Below are 19,988 nucleotides of genomic sequence, written 5' to 3'. Positions count from 1 at the left end.
GGAATATTGTGTGCAGTTTTGGGCTCCTTACCTATGAAAGGATATACTTGCCATGGAGGGAGTGCAGCGAAGGTTCACCAGACTGATTCCTGGGATGGCAGGACTGTCGTATGAGGAGAGGTTGGGTTGACTAGGCCTGTGTTCACTACAGTTTAGAAGAATGAGAGGGGATCTCATTGAAACGTATAAAATTCTGACAAGGCTAGACAGACTGGATGCAGGGAGGATATTTCCCCTGGCTGGGGGGGTCTAGAACGAGGGGTCATAGTCTCAGGGTATGGGGTAGAACACTTAGGACTGAGATGAGGAGAAATGTCTTCACTCAGAGGGTGGTGAACCTGTGGAATTCTCTACCACAGAAAGCTGTGGAGACCAAGTCACTGAATATATTTAAGAAGGGGATAGATAGATTTCTAAACACAAAAGGCATCAAGGGGTATGGGGAGAGAGCAGGAATATGGTATTGAGGTAGAGCATCAGCCATGATCATATTGAATGGCGGAGCAGGCTCGAAGGGCCGAATGGCCTACTCCTGCTCCTATTTTTCTATGTTTCTCATTAGTTAAAAAATACTGACTAATTTTATAAAACCTTCAAATTAGGAATAAAAAAACCTGCCTATTCGAGACACTTACCGCCACTTCAGGATTCTGGTACATTCAATTATGTCTTGATCAATTTTCAAGATTTCTTACATTAACCAGATTATAGACTAGGCTTGTTCTTTTGTGCATATCAAGAATAATCACGTTTGCAGTTAACTGATTTAATGCATAAGATGTTGCAAACCTGCATTGGATGGCATCAAATTCTGAGCTATTTTGCCTGACATAATTGTGTGCACTACATAGAATTACATAGAGATGGATTTTACCAGCCCTGAGGAGGCAGGTTTGGAGGCCAGGACTGCTGGGAAAGTCAAAAAGAATGGGAGCGGGTCCTGAACCCACTCCCAACCTGCCTCCAACCAATCTTCCCAGGATTCGGTCCCCGATTTGCGCAGGGACCCGACTGCTAGCGGCGGCAAGAGGATTATAGGCACTTATCTGCCTGTTAACAGGTAGTTAACAGGCAGTTAAGAGGTGTTTCCCAATTTTTCGACTGTTGCTGCGGACTTCCCGACATTGGGGAACCCCGCCAGGGTAAGTGAGGCATGCTGTGGGTCTGTTGTTATGTTGGTGTTTGGATGACAGCTGCAGAAGTGGTCTGAAGGATACAATGGGACACTGGTTAGTATCAGAGGTAAGGAAATGTTGGGAAAGTCATTTTTAATGTGGTTAGATGTTTCTGCAGGTGACAAGCTGTGAAGTGTTTGTGTAGCCTCATCACATTGGGAGAAGTGACAGATGGCTTCTGCAATCTCAGCTGTAGCTGCCATCTGTTTTATCCTAAGGAGAGAGTAATTGGAGAGCCTGGGTGAAGGGCTCACCAGTGTACAGTGACTGTCAGTGTTTGACAGCACCTCAATGCAGGGCGGGCTTAACAAGGCCAATCAGGGCAAAATAGCGTCTGTTCATTAGACGTCACTGGGGGTGGGTCTAGAACCGGAAAGGCAGCAGTCCCGCCCCCAACTCGTCTTGGTAAGTAAAGTCCAGCCCATAAAGTCTACAGCACAGAAACAGGTCATTCGGCCCAACTGGTCAATGTTGGTGTTTATGCTCCACACAAGCCTCCTCCCACCCTACTTTATCTCACCCTATCAGCATATCCCTCTATTCCTTTCTCCCTCATGTGCTTATCTAGCTTCCCCTTAAATGCATCTATGCTATTCATCTCAACTACTCCTTGTGGTAGCAAGTTCCACATTCTCACTACTCTTTGGGTAAAAATCTACCCAAGAGAGTTTAATAGAATTATTATATGAGGTGAGCAGAAATTGCCTACCAATGCAGTTTTGAAAAGAGGAGGCCTATTACTGCTGGTTACCAGCAGCCAATGGTCTACACTACAGGAAATTAACAGCTAACATAGCATGTCATATCATGTCCTGCTGCCTTTTTCTCCATTTACAGATTTTATTAGTAAACATTATTGAGAGTTTTGTTAACAAAAATCATGACGTTGATGTCAAATCCTTCGTTCTTTGTGAAGGCCACACAAAGGAACACAATGGACCAAATCAAAATATTAAAAAGTTCGGTCCTCCTCAGGCAAGCATGTTGAAAATATTATTTCTATTTTACTTAGTTACGTTTTTTTATTACTGTAAAGCACCAGTGAAGGACCAAGAGCCATAGTACAAGGCACCACCAAGAATGAATGACTTACAGTTATATAGCGCCTTTCATGACCACCGGATGTCTCAACGCACTTTACAGCCAATGAAGTACTTTTTGAAGTGTAGTCACCGTTGTAATGAGGGAAACGCGGCAGCCAATTTGCGCACAGCATGCTCCCGCAAACAGCCATGTGATAATGACCAGATAATCTGTTTTTTTGTCATCTTGATTGAGGGATAAATATTGGTCAGGAGACCAGGGATAACTCCCTGCTCTTCTTCGAAATAGTGCCGTGGGATCGTTTATGTCCACCTGAGAGAGCAGACGGGACCTCAGTTTAACGTCTTATCTGAAAGACGGCCCCTCCGACAGTGCAGGACTCCCTCAGCACTGCACTGGAGGTTAAAAAGAGTGCAGATGATGAGTTAAATGCCTAGAGTAATATTCACTAAAAATGTAGGAAAAGATTACAAGAAAGGATTATTCAGCCCATTGAAGCTCCTCTCTCTAGTGATATGGGTACGGTAGCATAGTGGTTATGTTACTGAGCTAGTAATCCAGAGGCCTAGACTAATAATCCCAGCAACATGAGTTCAAATTCCACAACAACAGAAGTTAAATTCAGTTAATTAAATAAATATGGAATTTTTAAAAAAGCTAGTACAAGTAATGGTGACCATGTAACTACCAGATTGTCATAAAAACCCATCTGGCTCACTAATGTCCTTTAGGGAAGGGAATCTGCCGTCCTTACTCGGTCTGGCCTATATGTGACTCCAGACCCACAGCAATGTGGTTGACTTTTAACTGCCCCTCTGAAATGGCCTAGCAAGGCACTCAGTTGTACCAAACCACTATGACAAAGTCACTGTGGGAGTACCTTCACCACCTGGACTGCAGAGATTCAATACGGCGGCTCACCGCCACGTTCTCAAGGGCAATTAGGGATGGGCAATAAATGCTGGCCTTGCCAGCAATACCCACATCCTGTGAATGAATTAAAAAAAAGATTCTCCTATTATAGTATCCAAGTGGATTTTGAACGTCCCTAACACTTTTTCTTCTCCTACTCACTCATGCAACCAGTAGATTATTACAAATTACTCTTTTGGAGTGCTACCTTATGTAGCAATCGCTTACAAATGCTTTACGCAGAGGTATAAGATTCCCTTGTTCATTGCATTAACAAGAGTTAACCCAGTTATTTTAAACGGGTTTGCATGCTAATACCTCAAGTGCCATTTTACCTCATTTGAGTAAAAAAGCTCATCTTAATATCGCTCTTCATGACATCATTTAATTTATGTCCTCTGGTCCTATTTTCTTGGCTTAACTGGAAGCAATATTCTGGCTTACCTTGCCTGTACTATTCAGATATGCAATTGCCCAAAACTTGAACTTTTTTTTTCATGGTGTGTTGACCAAAAAAAAAATGCAGTAGTCAAAGTGTGGTCTGAACAAAGCATTGTAAACACCAGACATAACCTCTGAAGAATTGTCTCTTACTATTCTTGGTATATAATCCAGCATTCTATTTGCGTTATTCATTGCTGCCTCACATTGTTCAGACATTGAAAGTGAGGAGTCGACCATCACGCCGAGATCCTTTTCTACATCTCTTTTTGCAAATTTTTACATTAAATTAGGTTTACTTTAAAAAACCATTAATTTCGACTAAATTAACACAAAAATTAGATACCTGGCATCGTGTTGTGATGCATCTACCATCTGCAATACCCCCTTTCGCGACAGGTTGATTCATTTTAATTCACTTTAACTTGTTTCTATAACCCTCTCCAGGGCCACTCCAGACCAGATGTTCAGCATGTTTGTGGGTTTACTGTAGGACTCTGGTTTTATAAGCATCACTAATGCACTGCAAGCCACATAGTTTTAAGCAAATATTTAGACTTGAAATCTGTCGTTTTTTTAAAAAGTCGTTTATGGGATGTAGGCATCGCTGGCAAGGCCTGTATTTATTGCCCATCCCTAATTGCCCTCGAGAAGGTGGTGGTGAGCCGCCTTCTTGAACCGCTGCAGTCCGTGTGGTGATGGTACTCCCACAGTGCTGTTAGGGAGGGAGTTCCAGGATTTTGACCCAGTGACGATGAAGGATCGGAGATATACTTCTCAGTCAGGATGGTGTGTGACTTGGAGGGGAACTTGGAGGTGGTGGTGTTCCCATGCGCCTGCTGCCCTTGTCCTTTTAGGTGGAAGAGATCGCAGGTTTGGGAGGTGCTGCTGAAGGAGCCTTGGCGAGTTGGTGCAGTGCATCTTGCAGATGGTACACACTGCAGGCACTGTACGCCGGTGGTGGAGGGAGTGAATGTTTAAGGTGGTGGATGGGGTGCCAATCAAGCAAACTGCTTTGTCCTGGATGGTGTCGAGCTTCTTGTGTTGTTGGAGCTGCACTCATCCAGGCAAGTGGTGAGTATTCCATCACACTCCTGACTTGTGCCTTGTAGATGGTGTTGTACAGAGAAGCCTGCTGCACTTGCTCAGTCCTGACCTCGATGGCTCAGCTAAGGCTGGGAGCTCACCGTGACATGAACTCATTCCCTCGCATTCCGGGATACTTAACTTTCAGCTTGCCAACAATTTTAAAATCCATTTCCAATACAAAGTAGAGAACCGTGTTTGGCAGGCTAATAGTAAGGCCTTTAAAGGCTTTTAATTTTTCTAAATATGGTTTGCACACTTTAAATGCTTTGCTGTGTACAGCAGTCAGGTGTTGCATTTAGATCTTGAGTCAGGTGCAATGATGCAGACTGCTTCAAATTTATTGGCTCTGCCTCGTGGCACTGCGAGCTCTCTGGGAAATGGTGTCAGAACACAGATTGATGGGGATATGAATACGCAGCTGGGGAATTCCCAAGTTGGTGTGTGCTAAAAATGGTGGCTTACCATAAGAATAGGATTTTTTTCTTTTAAAGTCATTTATTTTTTTCCCTTTTCTTAAATTTCCCTCCCTGAGCATCCACCGTGATCAAAACTGCGGGCAAATGACCTGCTCCTGAACTTCTGTCAAGTTCACTCCTCAGCTAATTGCTAGAAGTGGTAAAGAGTGGCTTGTTGTAGTCTGCCTGCCCTGCCTGTAAGCTCAGTGCCTCCCTGCTGATGGCATGACCGAGCTTGGGAAATAACTATATGGGAAACTAACTTACATATAATTACAAAGAATTTACAGCACGGAAACAGGTTATTCGGCCCAGCTGGTTTATCCTGATGTTTACCCTCCACACGAGCCTCCTCCCACCCTGCTTCATCTCACCCTATTAGCATAATGAAGGTAAGCATGCAGGTGCAGCAGGCGGTTAAGAAGGCAAATGTTATGGTTGGCCTTCGTAGCGAGAGTGTTTGAGTACAGGAACAAGGATGTCTTGCTGCAGTTGTACAGGGCCTTGGTGAGACCACACCTTGAGTATTGTGTGAAGTTTTGGTCACCTTATCTGAAGAAGCATGTTCTTGCCATGGAGGGAGTGCAGCGAAGATTCACCAGACTGATACCTGGGATGGCAGGAATGACGTATGAGGAGAAATTGGGTCGATTGGGCTTGTATTTGCTACAGTTTAGAAGAATGGCAGGGGATCTCATTGAAACTTATAAAATTCTAACAGGACTAAACAGACTAGATGCAGGAAGGGTGTTCCCAATGGCGGGGGAGTCCAGAACCAGGGGTCAAAGCATAACATAGAAACATAGAAAATAGGAGCAGGAGTAGGCCATTCAGCCCCTCGAACCTGCTCCGTCATTTAATGAGATCATGGCTGATCATCCAAATTCAGCACCCTGTCCCTGCTTTCTCCCCATATCCCTTGATCCCTTTAGCCTTAAGAAATATATCTAACCCCTTCTTGAATATATTTAATGAATTGGCCTCAACTGCCTTTTGTGGTAGAGAATTCCACAGGTTCACCACTCTCTGGGTGAAGAAATTCCTCCTCATCTCAGTCCTAAATGGCTTACCCCTTATCTTTAGTCTGTGACCCCTGGTTCTGAGGAATTCATCAGGAGAATGAGGCTCCGGGAATTCTTCCACAAATCCCAGGATGTCATCAGCGAACCCAATGGGACAATCAATGATCCAGAACAGCAGACAGAGGGATCCGCAGTGCAGCAACCGAAGAAGAAAGAGTGAAATTGGACCCCTCCGGAGGGTCGCTGCCCTAAGCTTGACATGTATGCTCAAGCTGTCAGGAGATGCATCAACGCCAGATTCATCAGCCGCACTCAAGACAGTCCAGAATGTCACCCGAGCACAACGCAACGACATCCACGCTCTCTAGACCAACCGCAACATCGTCATCAAACCAGCAGACAAAGGAGGAGCCATCGTCATACAGAACAGAATGGACTATTGCAAAGAAGCATACCGACAACTGGACAACCAGGAACACTACAGACAGTTACCCGCAGATCCGACCAAATAACATACCCGCCAACTTAACAGACTGATCAAGACCTTCGATCCAGACCTTCAAAGCATCCTACGCGCTCTCATCCCATTACTCCCCGCGTGGGAGACTTCTACTACCTCCCAAAGATACACAAAGCCAACACACCCGGACGTCCTATCGTATCAGGCAACGGAACCCTGTGTGAGAGCCTCTCTGGATACTTCAAGGGCATCCTGAAACCCATCGTACAGGGAACCCCCAGCTTCTGTCGCGACACTACAGACTTCTTACAGAAACTCAGCACCCACGGACCAGTTGAACCAGGAACACTCCTCACCACGATGGATGTCTCGGCACTCTACACCAGTATCCCCCACGATGACGGCATCGCTGCGACAGCCTCAGTACTCAACACCAACAACAGCCAATCTCCAGACGCCATCCTACAACTCATCCGCTTCATCCTTGACCACAAGACAACCAGTTCTTTACCCAAACACACGGAACAGCCATGGGGACCAAATTTGCACCCCAATACGCCAACATCTACATGCACAAGTTCGAGCAAGACTTCTTCGCTGCACAGGACCTCCAACCAACAGATGCATCGACGACATTTTCTTCCTATGGACCCACGGCAAAGAACCACTGAAAAGACTACACGATAACATCAACAAGTTCCATCCCACCATCAAACTCACCATGGACTACTCCTCAGAATCGGTTTCATTCTTGGACACACGAATCTCCATCAAAGACGGACACCTCAGCACTTCACTCTACCACAAGCCCACGGACAACCTCACGATGCTCCACTTCTCCAGCTTCCACCCTAACCACGTTAAAGAAGCCATCCCCTATGGACAAGCCCTGCAAATACACAGGATCTGCTCAGACGAGGAGGAACGTGATGGACACCTACAGACGCTGAAAGAAGCCCTCGTAAGAATGGGATATGATGCTCGACTCGTCGATCGACAGTTCCGACGGGCCACAGCGAAAAATCGCATAGACCTCCTCAGAAGACAAACACGGGACACAACCAACAGAGTACCCTTCGTCGTCCAGTACTTCCCCGGAGCGGAGAAACTACGCCATGTTCTTCGCAGCCTTCAACATGTCATCAATGATGACGAACACCTCGCTAAGGCCATCCCCACGCCTCCACTACTCGCCTTCAAACAGCCGCCTAACCTCAAACAGACCATCGTTCGCAGCAAATTACCCAGCTTTCAGGAGAACAGCGATCACGACACCACACAACCCTGCCACGGCAACCTCTGCAAGACATTCCAGATCATCAACACAGATACCATCATCACACGTGAGGACACCACCCACCAGGTACATACTTATGTGACTCGGCCAACGTTGTCTATCTCATACGTTGCAGGAAAGGATGCCCCGGAGCATGGTACATCGGCGAGACCATGCAGACGCTGCGACAACGGATGAACGGACACCGCACAACAATCACCAGGCAGGAGTGTTCCCTCCCAGTCGGGGAACAATTCAGCAGTCAAGGACATTCAGCCTCCGATCATCGGGTAAGCATTCTCCAAGGCGGCCTTCGAGACACACGACAACGCAAAATCGTCGAGCAGAAACTGATAGCCAAGTTCCGCACTCATGAGGATGGCCTCAACCGGGATCTTGGGTTCATGTCACGCTACATGTAACCCCACCTGACGTAGTCATATCCAGACTCGAGTCGTCGTTGGCTTGTTCTCGCTACACAGATGCAGCCGTACCTGCTGTGATTTCCAGCAAAAAAACTTTTTTTTTTTTTAATTTGTTTTTTGTTTGTTTTTCATACAGACCCCAGCATCTGCAATATTTGACCCCTCGTGATCCCACCTCATTGTTCTTTGATGTAATGTTTTCCTGACTGACCTGTTTGGACACCTTTCATACCTTTGATTGCTGTGATTATCGCTCTGCCGAGGTGTGATAAAGGGCAGTTAGAAAGATTACCTGTAATCATCTGGCAGTGTTCTCTGACTATATATGCTGTGCCTATATGCATCTCTTCACTTCACTTGACGAAGGACCAGCGCTCCGAAAGCTTGTGATCTCAAAGAAAGCTGTTGGACTATAACCTGGTGTTGTGTGACTTCTCATATTTGTCCACCCCAGTCCAACACCGGCATCTCCACATCATAGTCCTGTTAGAATGTTATATGTTTCAATGAGATCCCCTCTCATTCTTCTAAACTCCAGCGAATATAAGCCCAATCGACCCAATCTCTCCTCATATGTCATTCCTGCCATCCCAGGTATCAGTCTGGTGAATCTTCGCTGCACTCCCTCCATGACAAGAACATCCTTCCTCAGATAAGGCGACCAAAACTGCATACAATACTCAAGGTGTGGTCTCACCAAGGCCCTGTACAACTGCAGCAAGATATCCTTGCTCCTTACTCGAATCCTCTCGCTATGAAGGCCAATATACCATTTGTCTTCTTAACCGCCTGCTGCACCTGCATGCTTACCTTAAGTGGCTGGTGCAGAAGGACACTCAGGTCTCGTTGCACTTCCCCTTCTCCCAATCTATTGCCATTCAGATAATAATCTGCCTTTCTGTTTTTGCCACCAAAGTGGATAACCTCACATTTATCCACATTATACTGCATCTGCCATGCACCTGCCCAATCACCCAACCTGTCCAAATCATCCTGGAGTTTCTCGGCATCCTCCTCACAGCACACACGCCCACTCAGCTTTGTGTCAGCTGCAAACTTGGAGATATTATATCTAATTCCCTCGTCTAGATCATTAATATATATTGGGCTAAAAATTCGGTGGCGCCGCTTTTGGGGCGCCAAGCTCGCCTGGGCGCCGGAATTTGCGCTCCGGGCGGAGCCGCTTGCGCCCCCCCAATATTCAGTTGGAGCGCCCCAAGAGGGACTCGGGGCGCTGCTCGAGGCTCCCCGCGTCCCGCTTGGGGCGCTCAAACTGAATATCGCAGCGCTACGTGCCACAGCGCCAGATGCTGCGGCACGGCGCGCTGCAGTACGGCAGGCCTTCCTCCCCTTCTTAAGGGGGAGGGGCCAGCACCAGCTCGATCACCGATCGTGAGTGTCGGCAAAAGAGCCCGGCACCGAGGAGAAGTGCCGGGCTCTCGGGACACAGCCGGCACTGCCCGGGGGGGGGGCGGCGCGAGGAGGTGCTGACAGGCGGCCCCGCACCTCCACCTTAATTTGCGCCACTACCACCACAGGTAGGCCCCGTGAACCGGTTTCGATTTGCGACCAGCGCTCCGGGGGGGGGGGGGGGCGCGACCCAATATTGTGCTCGGGGCGGTAGCGGGGCACTGCGCACACCGATGACGTCATCGGTGGCGGCGCAGTGCTACAGGCTAACGCCGCCATTAGCGCCCCGCTAAATATCGCGGGAGGCGTGGCCAGTGGCGCTAAAGCCACTGAGTGCCCTCTTTAGGCACTAACTGGTGGCGCAGCCCACCGAATTTCTAGGCCATTGTGAATAGCTGGGGTCCTAGCACCGATCCCTGCGGTACCGCACGAGTCGCTGCCTGCCACTCGGAAAAAGACCCGTTTATTCCAACTCTTTGCTTCCTGTCTGCCAACCAGTTCGCTATCCAAGTCAGTACTTCACCCCCAATCCCATGCACTTTAACTTTGCATGCTAATCTCTTATGCGGGACCTTATCGAAAGCATTCTGAAAGTCCAAATACACCACACCCACTGGTTCTCCCTTATCTATTCTACCAGTTACATCCTCAAAAAATTCCAGTAAATTAGTCAAGCACAATTTACCTTTTGTAAATCCATGTTGACTTTGTCCGATCCTGTCACTGTTTTCCAAGTGCTCTGCTATTCTAAGGATAAGGGATAAGCCATTTAGAACTGAGATGAGGAGCAATTTCTTCACCCAGAGAGTGGTGAACCTGTGGAATTCTCTACCACAGAAGGCAGTTGAGGCCAATTCATTGGGGCAGTAATTCCTCCCCAAACGCGTGAGTACGGAAGGGGTACTCGCGCGTCTGGCCGGAGGAAATGCCGGTTTTCAGCATGCATAGCGCATGCGCTGAAAACCGGCATTTCCTCTCCTCTAACCCAAGAGTTGAAGAGGCTAGCGCGTGCACTGTAGGGGGCAGCGCGTGCGTCTTGGATTTCCTCTGTTTTGGGGGATTTGCGCATGTCTAAAGGCCTCCGGTCTTTACGCTTGTAAAAAGCACACATAAGTATTTATTTTTACAGGTAAGTGGTGTTTTAGTGTAATTTTGAATTTTTTTTCCACAGGTTTATTATTTTAAAGAATCTACAATAAGGTAAGTTTTATTAAAATTTTATTTTTTTCAAAAAAAAATTGTTTAAATTTTTTTTTTACTTATTTATACTTAATTTAATAATTGGGATGTTTTTTAAATTTTTATTTATAGTTTAAATAGTGTTTTGGGCCCCCGTAGTTTTCATGAGTTTGACAGTTCTTACTCTCAAACTCATGAATGAACCTTCCCCTCCCCTGATTGGTTGTACAGTGCTCACCTGATCCCAGCCGGCACATCGCACTAACTACGCCGCTGGATCAGGTAAGCACTGCGCGCTGACATCTGAACCGGACCTGTGACAGAAAATGCAAGCAGGCCTGGGCTTCAGATGTCAGCGCGCAGGGTGAGTGCAGATCGGGGGCTTGCACGCGCGGCAAGCCCCCGACACCAAGTTCTGGGCCATTAAATATATTCAAGAAGGAGTTAGATATATTTCTTAAGGCTAAAGGGATCAAGGGATATGGGGAGAAGGCAGGGACAGGGTACTGAATTTGAATGATCAGCCATGATCTCATTAAATGGCGGAACAGGCTCGAGGGGCCGAATGGCCTACTCCTGCTCCTATCTTCTATGTTTCTAGCATAACCTTCTATTCCTTTCTCCCTTATCTAACTTCCCATTGAATGCATCTATGCTAGTCGTCTCAACTACTCCATGTGGTAGCAAGTTCCACTTTCTAACCACGCTCTGGATAAAGAAGTTTCACTGGATTTATTAGTGACTATCTTATATTTATGACCTCTAGTTTTATCTATAACTGCAGACGTGAACCAACACCATTTTACCAAAGTGATGGACTTGGGCTCAAAGTGCAGGACCGTCTTGATGCTCTAGTTGAAATTTATGGCATCCGGTCTTACTTTTGTAGCTTAGTTTGAAGTAATGTTCTATGTTTGTCTTATCTATCCCATTTAGTATTATACACTTCAATCAGGGCTTTCTAAAATGCTTCCTTTCCAGACTGTCAATCTTCAACATTTCAAACATTTACTGAGAGGTGGAAAATAACAATACAAGACCAGTAATGGAAACTAGGATATCAGTTGGGCCTACAAAATCCGTCAATTGTGTACCTTAAATAGAGTTGCCAACCCTCCAGAATTGTCCTGGAGTTGTCATAAGCAACCCAGGAGAAAAATCATAGGGGAATTTAAAAAAATAAACCTGTGTTTTTTTTCTCATTTTCTTTAGAACACTTTCATTTATTATTTAATAAAAGTATTGAAGATGGGAAAAAGGTTGTTTTGACTGACCTCCAATCAGCTTTTCAATTGGCATGGGAAGGACATGAGGATGAACGAGTTGAATAATGGCGGGAGCGTGGGGGGCGGGGCAGTTAAAGGCAGGAGGTCACATGATGAAACCTCACGGAAATGCATGCCACCAAAAGTTGGCAACCCTCACCTTAAATCTACCTACCAGCCAACTTTATTTTGAAATCCCCAACTCTACTGCATTTTGAAGATGAGATATGTCAAGAAGCAATGGATGGTGACGCCAAGATTATAAGAAGGAAAGAAAGACTTACATTTCACAACCAGCGGACGTCCCAAAGCGCTTTACAGCCAATGAAGTACTTCTGGAGTATAGTCACCATTGTAATGTGGGAAATGCGGCAGCCAATTTGCGCACAGCAAGCTCCCACAAACAGCAACGTGATAATGACCAGATAATCTGTTTTTTTTTGTTATGTTGATTGAGGGATAAATATTGGCGAGGACACCAGGGAAAACTCCCCTGCCCTTCTTCGAAATAGCGCCGTGGGATATTTACAACCACCTGAGAGCGCAGACGGGGCCTCCGTTTAACGTCTCATCTGAAAGATGTCACCTCCAACAGTGCAGCGCTCCCTCAGCACTACACTGTTGGAGGTGCCTTCTTGAAATTCCAAATATGAGCTTCCGGTGGGCAAGTCCCCCGCCAAAAATGTGAGGCCGGAAAAAGACCCCTTAATGTAGCCACAGCAATGCAACAAAAAAAAAGCTAAATTGAAATACAAACAAAAGATTCTTAAATATTGACAATAATTATTAAAATGAGCACCAGGGGGCCAGATACAACATCCTACCAACCTACAGGGAATACTGTTGGCCCAGCTCTTTTGAAGATTCATCGTGGGCAGGATGAAAGAATCAAGTGAGCCGGATTTGGCCTGCAGACATTATGCTGTGCAGCTCGCCTGAAGGGATGGCCTAGTTTTGCCTCAATAAAAAGTAAAATGTCTTGAATTTTCTTGTCAACCATGAAGCATAGGAAAATTTAGAATGTGGTTACTTGCAATGAACATTTTTTTAAGTACACTCTTAAATTACTGACTGTGTGTGGTGGGAATTGCAGTATTAACAGAGGTTTCTAAATATTGGCCTAGCAAGTAAATATCTACAAACAGTTTTCTCAACTACCCTTTGATTTATCACTGGAAAGTTTAGGCGAAGGCCAAGCCTATAATGTAGAACATCACCGAGGCTAAGAGAAGGAGCCCAAATCAAGAAACTGTGAAAAGATCGTGCCACATGAATCATAGAATCATAGCATGATACGGAACAGAAGGAGGCCATTCGGCCTATCATTTCTTTGAAAGAGCTATCCAATTAGTCCCAGCTGCTCTTTCCACATTGCCCTGCAAATTTTTCCTTTTCAAGTATTTATCAATTATTAAGTATTTAAGTATTTATCAAATATCTCACCTCCTGACTCCCCAAAGCCTTTCCACCATCTACAAGGCACAAGTCAGGAGTGTGATGGAATACTCTCCACTTGCCTGGATGAGTGCAGCTCCAACAACACTTAAGAAGCTCGACACCATCCAGGACAAAGCAGCCCGCTTGATTGACAGCCCCTCTACCACTTAAACATCCACTCCCTCCACCACCGGCGTACCGTGGCTGCAGTGTGTACCATCTACAAGATACACTGCACCAACTCGCCAAGGCTTCTTCGGCAGCACCTCCCAAACCCGCGACCTCTTCCACCTAGAAGGACAAGGGCAGCAGGCGCATGGGAACACCACCACCTCCAAGTTCCCCTCCAAGTCACACACCATCCTGACTTAGAAGTATATCGCTGTTGTTTCATCGTCACTGGGTCAAAATCCTGGAACCCCCTCCCTAACAGCACTGTGGGAGAACCTTCACCACATGGACTCTAGTGGTCCAAGAAGGCGGCTCACCACCACCTTCTCAGGGGCAATTAGGGATGGGCAATAAATGCTGGCCTTGCCAGCGACGCCCACATCCCATAAAAATGAATTTAAAAAAAAATTCTGTTCCGTTTTGAACATTATAATTGAACCTGTTGCCACCACCTGTTCAGGTCGTGCATTCCAGATTGTAACAACTCGCTGCATAATCTTTCCCCCCCCCCCCCCCCCACCCCCATGATGCCTCTGGTTCTTTTGCCAATTAATGAAGAATCAATGAATGAAGAATCTGACAACTAAATGCGACACAAAACTTACCCAGTGCGGTCCTGGCTGGAGTTGCATCTTTCTTAATCCAGAATGATACCCACGATAGGACGACCGTCAATATACAAGGTATGTAGGTCTGAATCGTGAAATATCCCATTCTTCTACTTAAATCGAAGTACACGGTCATGACGACATATTCTCCTGATTAAGAGAAAAAGACTGTTAATGGCATTTTCAATTGTCGAGCAACGATCCTGTACTCCCAGCAAGAGAGCCATGCTCATAAGGACAGAAGAACATAAGACGTAGGAGCAGGAGTAGGTCATTTGGCCCCTCGAGCCGGCTCCGCCATTCAATAAGATCATGGCTGATCTGATCTTGGCCTCAACTCCACTTCCCTGCCCGCTCCCCATAACCCTTGACTCCCTTACCTTTCAAAAATCTGTCTATCTCCACCTTAAATATATTCAATGACCCAGCCTCCACAGCTCTCTGGGGAAGAGAATTCCAAAGATTCACGACCCTCTGAGAGAAGAAATTCCTCCTCATTTCTGATTTAAAAGGGTGCCTCCTTATTCTGAAATTATGCCCCCTAGTTCTAGATTCCCCCACGAGGGGAAACATCCTCTCTGCATCTACCCTGTCAAGCCCCTTCAGAATCTTATATGTATCAATAAGATCACCTCTCATTCTTCTAAACTCCAATGAGTATAGGCCCAACCCGCTCAACCTTTCTTCATAAGACAACCCCTTCATCTCCGGAATCAACCTCGTAAAAGGAGCACAGGTTCCAGTTAGGGCTACAGCACCCAGCCCCCGTTCTCTGACCCACACTCTTTTCAAGGGTGACTGCCCCACTGGTATCGTGGGATCCGCAAATTTACTCCCGTTGTTTTTTGCGACACTAAGACACCAAGTCAGTGAGACCTACATGCAACATGAATACAATTCCAAGGGCTTTCCAAGGAATGCATTTTGCTTTGTGCAGATGTAAGTATTGGGTACACAGGTGTCTGCAAACATCCGTCACTGTCCTTTTCAAACTAAATAGCAGGACTGTAGAAATTGTGGACTTTCTGCCAAAATAAAATAAAAATACCAGAACTGAGAGGTTGTACCTATCGGGAGAGATTGAACAGGCTGGGGCTCTATTCCCTGGAAAAGGCATGGCTGAAGGGTGACCTGATACAGATCTTTAAGATTATGAAAAGGTTCGATAGGGCAGATGTAGAGAAGATGATGTTTCCACTTGTGGGGGAGACCAAAACTAGGGCCCATAAATATAAGATAGTCACTAATAAATCCAGGAATTAAGAAGAAACTTCTTTGCCCGGCGAGTGGTTAGAATGTGGAACTCGCTACCACAGGGAGTAGCTGAGACCAATAGCATAGATGCATTTAAGGGGAAGCTAGCTGAACACATGCGGGAGAAAGAAATAGAAGGTTATGCTGATAGGGTTAGATGAAGAAGGGTGGGAGGAGGCTCGTGTGGAGCATAAACACTGGCGTGGACCAGTTGGGCTGAATGGCCTGTTTCTGTGCTGTAAATTCTATGTAATTCTATGTAAAAATGAATAGTTGCTCAGAAATATTGTTTCTTTACACAATAGTGAAGAATAATTATCCAAATTATCCTTTAATTATATCACTAGAATGGTCTGTCAGCAGATATTCATTCCGATGTTCTTGGTATGCTATTATATTATTCTACTGCAAAGGCTTCCAATTATTATGCTCGCTTGGCCTATCAAACTGAACACAATGCGTGACATGCAGTGGGATCATAATAAAGATAAAAACGAATGTACGGCTAAAGATATAAACAGGAAAACAAAGAGAAGGGGAAGAAAGCCAAATACAGACATGAGACAGAAGGCTGGAGAAATATCATTCAGAAAGTGTGAAGAGATTAAAGGATTAACTCAACGAGCAGGGCTGTTCAAATGCCAATGTGGCAATGGAGCGGGTCATGGGTCAGTCACATCTTGGTTAGGTGTAAAGTTATTTTTGATGCCCGTGCATATTAAATCCACATTATTTTTGACTAGATGAGCTCTTTCCACAAAGAGAAAATTTCAAATGCGTGACACTGCAGTGCACTATTGTGGCAGTAATATATTGGCCCGTAATTTCCAATAGGAGGCTTCCTGCGTGCAGATGCCTCCTATCGGGAAAAAATCTACTCCTTTACCTGAGGGCTCCCGAGGTCCGGCCAGTTCCAATCCTGGGCCTCTCCACAACGAAATGCGCAGGGCCCACGTATCCCAGGGGCGCAGGCAGTTCGCAAGCGTCCCTGAGGATTCTTGACAGATCGGAAATGCCGGTTTTCAGCGCATGCACTTCGCATGCCTGAAACCGGCATTTCCGATATCCCTATGGGTGTGTACACAGCGCGTACATTGGAAAATACGGGTCATTGTCAGAAGTGCCATTGTTTGAATGCGATGTCAAAGCCAAATTTGGTAGATATTAAAGAACCAATTGCACTACTTAAAGACGAATACAGCAGTCTCCCACTTTCCTGGCCAAGATTCGTCCCTCAATCTACACCAGCAAAGATGAATTAAATGATCATTCATTTTATTGCAGTTTGTGAGAACTTGCTGTAGGCAAAATGGTTGCCCATATTTCTACATGCCAGCTGTTACTGCACTTGGAAATAATTGACTGTGTGTGAAGCACTCGGAGACATTCCTGAGAGAAGTGGTATGTAAAGGCAGTTTTTCTTTAAAGATTTATTCATATGAAATTAAACATTCTTTTAATCCTCTTCTATATCCACGACATGTAAGAGATGATTTTAACCCTAGGTATATTCAAAACAGAAGTCGATAGATTTCTGACTAGTAAGGGCATCAAGGGATATGGCGATAGGGCCAGTGAATGGAGTTGAGGTAGAAGATCAGCCATGATCTCACTGAATGGCGGAGCAGGCTCGAAAGGGCCAAATGGCCTACTCCAGCTCCTATTTCTATGTTCTTATGTTCTACCCGTCTGTCAGAAACCGGGCGGGCAGGCACATCAAATAAGTTGGGCTGACTTGCCTTCCAACATCCCACACGAAGCCAGCCATCTTCAATTATAAGGTGCTCTTCCGAGCAGGCGACAAGGACACCCGTCGTAAGCCGGCAGGGCCCTTTAACTATGCAGATTGGGGTCGGATTAATACACGGGCCCCGACCGCAATTTTAACCGCGGCCTGAGTGCGGAAGCCAGGTGAAGATGGCAGGAAGAGGATCTGGGACAAGAAGAGGCCTAAACAGGTGCGTTTTTTTTAAACTTTCCTAGTGGGGCCAGGAGTGCACCTCAGGAACCCACGAAGAAGGTTTATGCCTCCCCTGCCCTGGACTCTTCTTCTTCCCTCCTGCGAGACCCCGCCCCAAAAACCCCCCCTCCCTGCGATTTACCTCAGTATCGGCGAGTCTCCCTTTGGTGCCAGCTGCCTGAAATTCTGCTCACGCCTGCCGGTTATCTGCCCGTCTGAAACATGGGTGAGGATGAGGCCCAGGAGTTAAAATTGTCAGGGCATCACGCTGCCGTGGTTAAGGGGGCGGGTGGTGGGTGGGGGCGGAGAAGGAATGGGGGATGGTTCAGTGCCCGCCCGATTCCCACCCCAGATTAAAATTGGGCCTGTAGTTTCTGACAAAATTCATACCCATGTGGAAAATTTATTGTTGCCGATTTAAAACTCCACTGCCTCACTGGAAAGAGCCTTGACACTCACTCACATCACACTGGCTACATTAGCTATCAGAAAGCAGCTTCATCATTGGCTCATTGGAGATCATCATCCTTTTCATTTCTAGATACCAATCCAGAGGTGACAGTTATTAAATAACATATAACATGGCACTACGTTAGAACTGCGGTGGACTTGATTTGAAAAAGACTTGCATTTATATAGCGCCTTTCGCAACCACCGGACATCTCAAAGTGCTTTACAGCCAATGAAGTACTTTTGAAGTGTAGTCACTGCTGAAATGTGGCAGCCAATTTGCACACAGCAAGCTCCCACAAACAGCAATGTGATAATTACCAGATCATCTGTTTTTTCGTTATGTTGGTTGAGGGATAAATATTGGCCAGGACACCGGGGATAACTCCTCTGCTCTTCTTCGAAATAGTGCCATGGGATCTTTTACATCCACCTGAGAGGGCAGACGGGGCCTTGGTTTAACGTCTCATCTGAAAGACGGCACCTCCGACAGTGCAGCACTCCCTCGGCACTGCACTGGAGTGTCAGTCTAGCTGTATGTGCTCAAGTCCCTGGAGTGGGACTCTGAACCCACAACCTTCTGACTCAGAGGCGAGTGTGCTACCCACTGAGCCACAGCTGACACAAGAATAGGAATTCAGCATAATTCCTAAGATAGTCACGATTAAATCCAATAGGAAATTCAGGAGAAACTTCTTTATCCAGAGAGTGGTGAAAACGTGGAACTCGCTACCACATGGAGTAGTTGAGGCGAATATTATAGATGCATTTAAGGGAAGCTAGATAAATGCATGAGGGAAAAAGGAATAGTAGGATATGCTGATAGGTTTAGATGAAGTGGGGTGGGAGGAGGCTCGTGTGGAGCATGAACACCAGCACAGCCCAGTTGGGCTGAATGGCCTGTTTCTGTGCTGTAGACTCTTATGCAATTCTATGTCATAATTCGAATCATAAGGAGGTTTGTGAAGGAGATATTCCTGATCCTGTGCCTGCAGTTTTGCACAATAATAAAAAAATGTTACCACTTCTTTGAGTGTTTAGGCCGCTTTCCCGCCTTCTCCCACTGGTGTACCAGTCTCCAAGCTTAGGCTGGGTCCTACTGAGGTCGGGGAAGCGGGAACGCCCAGCATAGAGAATGTCCACCCCTCTCTGACATGGGTGAACATGCTTGGGGGCAGTCGGAGATCCTCCACAGGTAAAGGCCCTTCTACACTCCCAGGAAAGGCATGGGACCCAGTGTATACAAGTCCCTGGAGCACACTGCTAGGGCCGTGTGAATTCAGGGCCATTATTCCCATACAAATATGTATTGATGTAGAGCTAGTAGAAACTATTTACCACAGATGGGTAGCCCTATCCTGAAATCCATCACATTAAGCTAAAGTGCTACATAATGTACAAATGGGTTTTTTCCTTGTTTGGCTCCACTCTTATCTATTCAACCATAGCCAGAGCATCTCCAGCAATGGCTTCTCTTTCCGCTCTGGTCTGTGCTGGTGTTCCCCTTCTCTTCCTCATTTCAATGCTGCCCCTTGGTGACATCATCCACAGATATGGGATCAATGCTCATATGTAGGTCAATGACGCTCAGCTCTACCTGTCCACCACCTCTGCCAACCCCTTCACTGACACAGTGCTGTCAGCTAAACATCAGGAAAACTGAAGCCACAAACTCCGCACCATGCGATTGATTCCATCCCCATCCTTGTGACTCACTAGTGGCACTCTTGCCTCTGAGTCAGAAGGTTGTGTGGGTTCAAGCCCCACTCCAGAGACTTGAGCACAAAATTTAGGCTGACACTTCAGCGCAGTGCTGAGGGAGCGCTGCACTGTCGGAGGTGCCGTCTCTCGGATGATATGTTAAACCGAGGCCCCGTCTGCTCTCTCAGGTGGGTGTAAGACATCCCACGACACTATTTGAAAACGTACCTTCAACACACAGACTGCAGCGGTTC

General features: G+C 46.3%; 1 protein-coding gene across 1 annotated transcript in view; it reads right to left on the bottom strand.

Annotated features, from left to right (window-relative positions):
* gabrg3 (gamma-aminobutyric acid type A receptor subunit gamma3) overlaps positions 1-14,513 on the bottom strand; it is a 102,336-nt gene extending 87,823 nt beyond the window's left edge. The window contains exon 1 of the mRNA XM_085999551.1: positions 14,367-14,513. Within this exon, the coding sequence (XP_085855677.1) occupies positions 14,367-14,505 (139 nt within the window). The 5' untranslated portion in view covers positions 14,506-14,513. The remainder of the gene's footprint in view (positions 1-14,366) is intronic.
* Between the last annotated feature and the right edge of the window lie 5,475 nt (positions 14,514-19,988).

This window comes from Somniosus microcephalus, chromosome 10 (assembly GCF_052327205.1).
Source record: "Somniosus microcephalus isolate GS21.2 chromosome 10, FLI_Smic_1.0, whole genome shotgun sequence".
NCBI classification, from domain to species: domain Eukaryota; kingdom Metazoa; phylum Chordata; class Chondrichthyes; order Squaliformes; family Somniosidae; genus Somniosus; species Somniosus microcephalus.
The sequence above is the reverse complement of the archived record's forward strand: the minus strand, read 5'-3'. Positions and strand labels throughout refer to the sequence as shown.